The 8,250-nt window shown below is 50.9% G+C and overlaps 1 protein-coding gene across 1 annotated transcript; it reads right to left on the bottom strand.

Annotated features, from left to right (window-relative positions):
• Positions 1–303: 303 nt before the first annotated feature.
• Positions 304–1,539, bottom strand: LOC140418009 (uncharacterized; the record flags this gene model as incomplete). Its single annotated transcript, XM_072501440.1, has 1 exon — positions 304–1,539. A coding segment is annotated over one exon (987 nt), but the record flags the coding sequence as incomplete, so codon positions are not given.
• Between the last annotated feature and the right edge of the window lie 6,711 nt (positions 1,540–8,250).

The following is an 8,250-nucleotide window of genomic DNA, read 5'->3' as shown; positions in this document are numbered from 1 at the left end:
CTGCGAGAAACACCCAGATAAACTAGACAAAAGAACCCTGTAACCACCATAGCCCATCTTCATGGCAACGTGGCTGCTTTGGGAACTAAATATCTTCCAACCTGCAAACACCTTTTCATTCTGTGCTCCTCGTCAAACTTGGAACCAGATAATCGCAACGAGGCTCAAAAATGGTCAGCCCACCGGAGGCAGAGGTGTTAGACCGGCCAGTCCAGCAGAAAGAAACCCTCCAATCATCACCATTCACCAGATGTCAGAATGAACAGAATGCAGTCCTGGATGTCAGTGAGAGCAGAAACAACAACAACGGAGCCAACATCTGTAATTTATTGTGAAATTGTTGGAGTCACAACAGGTGTGATGAATCACAAACCCCCTCCCCACATTGAGAGCAGATGAATGGTCTCTCACCAGAATTAACTCGCTAGTGTCTCCGTAGTTGGGACGGATCATTGAATGTCTCCCCTGCTCGGAGCAGGTGAATGGCTTCTTCCAGGTGTGAACTCGCTAGAGTTCCTGCAGGGTGTATGGATATCTAAATCTCTTCTCTCACTAAGAGCAGGTTAACGCCTTCTCCCCTGTGTGAACTCGCTGGTGGCTCTCCAGGTGGGATAACTGAGTGAATCCCTTCTCACACTGAAAGCAGGTGAATGGCTTCTCCCCAGTGTGAACTCGCTGGTGTCTCTGCAGGTGGGATAACTGAGCGAATCCCTTCTCACACTGAGAGCAGGTGAACGGCCACTCCCCAGTGTGAACTCGCTGGTGTGTCAGCAGGCTCGATGAAGTAGTGAATCCCTTCTCACACTGAGAGCAGGTGAACGGCCTCTCCTCAGTGTGAACTCGCTGATGTCTCCGTAGGTCGGATGATTGAGTGAATCCCTTCTCACACTGAGAGCAGGTGAACGGCCTCTCCCCAGTGTGAAGTCGCTTGTGTGCCAGCAGGCTGGATAACCGAGTGAATTCCTTTTCACACCGAGAGCAGATGAATGGCCTCTCCCCAGTGTGAACTCGCTGGTGTCTCCGCAGGCTTGATGAAGTAGTGAATCCCTTCTCACACTGAGAGCAGGTGAACGGCCTCTCTCCAGTGTGAACTCGCTGGTGTGTCTGCAGGCTGGATAACCGAATGAATCCCTTTTCACACCGAGAGCAGATGAACGGCCTCTTCCCAGTGTGAACTCGCTGGTGTCTCCGCAGGGTGGATGAAGTAGTGAATCCCTTCTCACACTGAGAGCAGGTGAACGGCCTCTCCCCAGTGTGAACTCGCTGATGTATCTGCAGGGCGGATGAATCACTGAATTCCTTCTCACATTGAGAGCAGGCGAACGGCCTCTCCCCAGTGTGAACCCGCTGGTGTGTCTGCAGGGCGAATAACCGAATGAATCCCTTCTCACACACAGAGCAGGTGAACGGCCTCTCCCCAGTGTGACTGCGCCGATGAGCTTCCAGCAGAGATGGGGCCCCGAATCCCTTCCCACAGTCCCCACATTTCCACCGTTTCTCCAGGGTGCGGGTCTCCTCGTGTCTCTCCAGGTTTGTCGATCAGTTGAAGCCTCATCCACACACAGAACACGTGTAACGTCTCTCCCGCTGTGAATGGTGTGATGTTTTTTCAGGCTGCGTAACTGGTTAAAGCTCTTCCCACAGTCAGTGCCCTGGAACACTCTCACTCGGGTGTGTGTGTCTCGGGGCTTTTCCAGTCACACTGATGTTTTGAAGCCGACAGAAAAGACAAACATTTCTCCTTCTAGATTCAAAGTCCGGTGATATTCAGTTCCAAGGAATTGAGAGACTCAGTCAGATTGAGACGTGACGTTTGAGATTTCTGTCTGGAATTCCTCCTCTTCTAATATCCTGTAAAAACAATTTACAAAAGTTACTTTTCTTCTCCTAATCTTGGAGAAGGTATCCTGAGGGTAACGACAGTCTGGCCGTGGGGTTAATCCTCCGGGTCCTCAGTCTTATTGAGGAATGTCCCCTTGGGTCTATTGTGGTCATGATTCTTTTGTATTTTTGTTCTTTTGGGAGGGTTTATGTGTTGTTGACTTTATCCTACTCTGGTACAGACGGGGCTTTTATCTGTGAAAGGAGCAGTTTGAGGAGACTTTGGTGCCTCTGGTGTAAAGAGAGTTGGAGGAGGGGGTAATGGCGCACGCCCGATTGTGGTGTGAAAATCTGTTCCTGTCTCGCTGTCGCCTAACTAATGGCGGCAGTTAATCTGCAAATTTTCTCAAGGAATATACGGGGCATCCATCACCCTATCAGAAGGAAAAAGATCCTCTCCTTTCTTACGGAGAAAGTCAACATAGCTTTATTACAGGAAACCCATCTGGATTATGAGGAACACTTTAAATTGAGGCGGGATTGGATGGGGCAGTTTTTTTTCACCTCTTTTTTATCGAGTCGCAGACTTGTGGCAATGCTTATTATACACTATCCAAGCAGTCAGGGTAACTCTGCCGATTACAATGTGCATGTCAATTTCCTTTGTGCCGGTCACCCCATCACCCGTCCCCCCATCTCCCGTCCCTCCCCTCCGCCCCCTTCACTCGTCGTTTCTGGGTCCTTTCCTGGGCCCTTCACTGTACAATGGGAGTTATCTGTTATTTGCAAGTGGACAGTGCCCTCCCTCCCCCCCCCCCCCCCCCCCCCATTGATGGGCCTCCCCCCTTCCACCCCACGCACTCCCTGTCCTGTTTTAAACCTTCCCTTGGGGGTTCCTCTTCTTGTGTTTTTGTTCTAGGCTCTCTGTGTCAGTTCGTTTCTGGTTCTCCCTCCTTGTCCCAGTAGCCATCCCCCTCCCCCACTTTTCCTGCCTGCTCCCTGTGATCCCGTTGGCCCCCGTACGCCCACCTCCCTCCCTCCCCAGTGTTCCATTGGCTGCTGGCTTCAAACAGGTCCTGGAACAAGTTGGTGATTGGCCTCCAAACTTTGTGGGAACCATCCTCTGACCCTCGGACGGTGAACTTGATCTTCTCCATGTGGAGAAATTCCGATAGGTCTGCCAGCCAGTCTGAGCTGTGGGTGGTGCTGCTGATCGCCAGCTGAGCAGGATTCTCCAGCGGCCGATTAGAGAAGCAAAGGCAAGGGCGTCCACCCTCTTCCCCATGAGTAGTTCTGGCTGGTCCGATACCCCGAAGACTGCCATTTGTGGGCACGGCTCCACCCTCATAACCATGGACATTGCCTCTAAATAGTCTGTGCAGAATTCGACAAGTCTGGGGCATACCCACAACATGTGGGCATGGTTTGCCAGGACCCGCTGACACCATTCACATTTGTCCTCCATCTCCGAGAAGAACCTGCTCATTCGGGTTCTTGTCAGGTATGCTCTGTGCACAACATTCAGCTGCATGAAGCTTAGCCTTGCGTAGGAGAAGGTGGAGTTGGTCCCATTCAGTGCTTCGCTCCAGAGTCCCCACCCTATTTCCGTCCCTCGCTCTTCTGCCCATTTTTCCTGGGTTTGGTCAAGTAAGGAGCGCATCCTGATGAAGAGTTGTCCGTACAGGACCCCACAGTTTCCCTTCCCCAGACTGTCTGCGTCCAGTGACTCCTCTTGCATTGTGCTTCTCAGGGTTTCTGGGTGTGCTGGTGTCTCCTTGCGGAGAAAGTTTTTGACCTGCAGCTCATCTCTGTTTGGTAGGTCCAGTCTCTCCATCAGCTCCTCTAAGGTCGCTAGTCTATTTCCCGTGTAAACGTCCCTAACCATCAGTGTTCCCCCGTCCTGTCTCCACCTCTTGAAGGTGGCGTCGAGAATGGCTGGTGCAAACCTATGGTTGCCGCAGATGGGGGCCATGATGGACACATCGGTCAGACTGAAATGCTGCCACATCTGGTTCCAGGTTTTCAGGGTAGCTCCCACCACTGGACTGGTGCTGGCGGGGATGGGAGTGTTGCCGTGACGAGGGCCCGGAGGATCATTCCTGTACATGAGGACTCGTCCATCATCAACCATTCCATGTCAGGATCCTTTACCCATCTCCCCACTCTTTCGGTCGTGGCTCCCCAGTGATAGTATTGCAAGTTCGGGAGGGGGGAGGCCTCTCATGTTTCTTCTCCATTGTAGTACTGTTTTAGGGATTTTTGAATTCTTGCCCCTCCGCATAAACGCCATAATCACCTTATCTATTGAATGGAAAAAGGCCTTGAGGATGTAGATCGGTAAGGATCGAAACAGGAAGAGGAACCTGGGCAGTACATTCATCTTGATCATCTGCATCCTCCCCGCCAGGGAAAGCAGGAATCCATCCCATCTCGGTGGGTCGTTTTTGACTTCCTCCGCCAGACTGGTCAGCTTCCACTTGTGGATCCGTGTCCACTCGTGGGAAACCTGGATCTCCAGGTAGCGGGATTTGTTTTGGGCTATTTTAACTGGGAGGCCCTCCAGCTCTGCCCCTCCCCCTCACCGGGAAATCTTTGTTTTTGCCCAGGTTGAGTTTGTAGCCCAAGAAGATTCCGAACTCTCTCCGGAGGGGCGGGGGGGGGGGGGGGGGGGGGGGGGGGGGAGGGGGGGGGGGTGGTCTCGGAGGACTATACTCCCGGTAGAAGGCCTCAAATGCTTGGTTGACCTTTTTTGGTTGGGCTGCGGGATGGCTATGGTTGGGCAGCACGGTAGCACAATGGTCAGCATTTTTGCTTCACAGCGCCAGGGTCCCAGGTTGGATTCCCGGTTTGGGTCACTGACTGTGTGGCGTCTGCACATTCTCCCCATGTCTACGCGGGTTTCCTCCGGGAGCTCCGGTTTCCTCCCACAAGTCCCGAAAGGCATAATGTTAAGTAATTTGGACATTCTGAATTCACCCTCAGTGTATCCGAACAGGCGCCGGAGTGTGGCGACTGGGGGATTTTCACAATAACTTCATTGCAGTGTTCATGTAAGCCTACATGTGACAATAATAGAGATGATTATTATACCAGTCTGCCTCTGTTATCCTTTACCTGGACTATTTCCCTCGTGGCTGCCTTCTTTCTCAGCTGGTGAACCAGCAGGCGGCTAGCCCTCTCCGTGCTCATAAAAGGTCCCCCGTGTCTGGTGGAGTTGGTGCACTGCCTTCCTAGTGGATAGCAGGTGAAAGTTCTTTTGCAGCTTCTTCCTCTCCAGCAGAAGCTCTATGGTCAGAGCCTCGGAGTATCGTCTGTCAACCTCCAGAATGGAGTTGATCAGTTGCTGCCTAACCGCTCTCTCTTCCCTGTCTCTACGAGCCTTTTGGTGATTATTTCTCCGCTAATCACAGCCTTCAGTGCCTCCCAGAATGTGGAAGGTGAGACTTCCCCGTTCTGGTTGTTAGTGATGTACTTGCCGATGGCCGGTGATGTTTTCTGGCAGAAGACCTTGTCGGCCAAGAGGGTCGTGTCCAACCTCCATGTGGGGCATTGGGCTTGGCCCGTCTCCAACCTCACATCCATGTAATGTGGAGCGTGGTCTGAGATTACAATCATGGATTATTCCGCTCTGACTATTTCTGGAGGCACCGATTTCCCCACAACAAAGAAGCCGATGCGAGTGTAGACCTTGTGTACTGGTGAGAAGAACGAGAATTCCTTCTCATCCGGGTGTAAGAATCGCCAGGGATCCACTGCCCCCGTCTGCTCCATGAACTGCCAGGGATCCACTGCCCCCGTCTGCTCCATGAACCGCCAGGGATCCACTGCCCTGTCTGCTCCATGAACCGCCAGGGATCCACTACCCCCATCGGCTCCATGAACCGCCAGGGATCCACTGCCCTGTCTGCTCCATGAACCGCCAGGGATCTACTGCCCCCATCTGCTCCATGAACCGCCAGGGATCTACTGCCCCCATCTGCGCCATGAACCGCCAGGGGTCCACTACCCCCGTCTGCTCCATGAATCGCCAGGGATCCACTGCCCCCATCTGCTCCATGAACCGCCAGGGATCCACTACCCCCATCTGCTCCATGAACCGCCAGGGATCCACTGCCCTGTCTGCTCCATGAACCGCCAGGAGTCCACTACCCCCATCGGCTTCATTAAAATGAATGTGTTGCCCAGACTGTTGTACCCTCTGCAAATGCTGCCTATACTGCTGTCGACCAGAGTCATTAAGGAAATTAATGGGATGATTAGTACATTTATCTGGAACAAAAATAAACCTTACCTCAAGTTTGTTAAGCTCCAAATACCAAGAGAGGGGGGGGGGGGGGGTCTCCCGAATGTCAGGCTTTATCAATTGGCCTCTCATCTTAGGTTCACATGGAATTTGGTTACGATAGACCCAACATCCATCAGGCTCGATATGGAAGCAGGCCAGTCAGTTCTCCCTCTATCCAAAACTGGCATAGACTGATTACGGAATGTATCCCATTGGAATTTCTAATGTCTACTTCAGTCTAAGTCTGATGCATTTGTTAAATTATGAGACCCCTATCTCAAATACATGTGCTCCAATCTGGCTGACTTGCTCCTCCAGGGCTTTCCATCAGTGAATTCAATTCAACTGAGCCCAGAGTAGGGCACAGTGAGGCACAGTGGTTAGCACTGCTGCTGCATAGAGCCAGGGTCGCAGGTTCGATTCTTTGAGTGGCTGTCTGTGTGGAGATGCGCTTTCTCCCTGTGTCTGCGTGGGTTTCCTCCGGGTGCTCTGGTTTCCTCCCACAGTCCAGAGATGTGCAGGTTAAGTGGATTGGTCATGCTAAATTGCCCCATAGTGTCCAAAGATGTTAGGTTAGGTGGGTTGACGATGATCAATGCACTGGATTATGGGAATAGGGTGGGGAGTCTGTCTCGGTGAGTGCTTTTTCTGAGGGTCAGTGCAGACTTGATGAAGCGAATGGCCTCCTTCTGCACTCCAGAGATTCTGCGTCATCTCTGTTATTTTAATTTGACTATGCTGTTAGTCTGTTTTGTAATATTTTGGGGTGTGCATTGTTACCCTTCTGTTTTTATATAATCTTACCCTCTTTCCCCACTCACTATGTTAACCTGTTAACTGGTTGTTCAATTGATCTGGCATTTCACAGAGCAGCTCTAGTCCAAAAAATATCCTGCTACAAATTAATTCTCAATGTGTTGCTTGTATTTATGCGGCAATATCAGTTGTTCTACACTATACCCATTTTCCATCAATATTTCTGTTTGTCTGTTGCTGCATTCATTATTTAAAAAAGTTTAAAAAACAGAACTAAATAAAGATTAAAAGTCCATCCAACTCATCCTTGAACATATTCAGTGACTCCCAGACTCCACTGGTCCCTGTGGAAGAGAAAGCCAGAGACTAACAACCCTCTGAGGGAAGAGATAACTGGAAATATAGTAATAGGGACAGTTCAATATTACACAACCATAAATAATAATCAATGTATTTTATTACAGAACCATAATTATCTAATCTGTACCATTTAAAAATACGAGACATATCTGTCTCATATTAATTTACTGTCCCTTAAATGTCAGCCATCTCCTGGGGAAACCAGCCTTTAATTGTGAACATTGGGAAAGAGACCATCCTTTTAGCCAGACAAATAAATGTGAGAAGCTGAGGGAGCAAAGGATGTCAATGTCTTGAAGAGAGAGACCTGGGCCAAGCTTTGCAAAGTCTGCACCCTCCCTGGATTCACTTCCTTTCCCTTCAGTTGCTGCAAGTGACCAATTGAAGGTGAGAATGAGAAAAGAAATGGAAAGGGGGAGAAAGGAAAGAGTTTCACTCACAGATGTTGGAGACAGGAGGAAGTTTCACCTCAACGTCCGCTTTGTGACGTCACGAGAACCCCTGAATCAGCCAATAATAATAATCACTTGTCACAAGTAGGCTTCAATGAAGTTACTGTGAAAAGCCCCTAGTCGCCACATTCCGGCGCCTGTTCGGGAGGCTGGTATGGGAATTGAACCGTGCTGCTGGCCTGCCTTGTTCTGCTTTCAAAGCCAGCAAATTAGCCCGATGCTAAACCAGCCCCAGAATCACTCTGTTCAACAGTGACGTTTTTGGGTCTCAGTGCGCAGGCTCGGCACGCGGACACGGAGCCCCACCCCCACCAGTTTTCACCCCGTACCTCCTCGAGACAAAGGTTTCCAAGAAACCGGCTGACGGCTCCAGCCAGAGCGAGAAGCAGCTCGGTGATCTCCCCCTGGCCCAGGAATGCGCATGTCCCAAGGAAGAGGGGAAGTTGCGTATGTGCAGGGGAGAGGCCGCCTCCTGACCTTCCTTCTGAGGTTTAGACCATTGGAAAGAGTTGTGGAACCGGAAGGACTCTCGTCCTCCAGCCAATCAGCGCGCGGGCTTTGTGTGACTGATGATTG

This window comes from Scyliorhinus torazame, chromosome 5 (genome assembly GCF_047496885.1).
Source record: "Scyliorhinus torazame isolate Kashiwa2021f chromosome 5, sScyTor2.1, whole genome shotgun sequence".
Lineage (NCBI taxonomy): Eukaryota > Metazoa > Chordata > Chondrichthyes > Carcharhiniformes > Scyliorhinidae > Scyliorhinus > Scyliorhinus torazame.
Note: the sequence above shows the minus strand (reverse complement) of the source record. Positions and strands in the feature narration are given on the sequence as shown.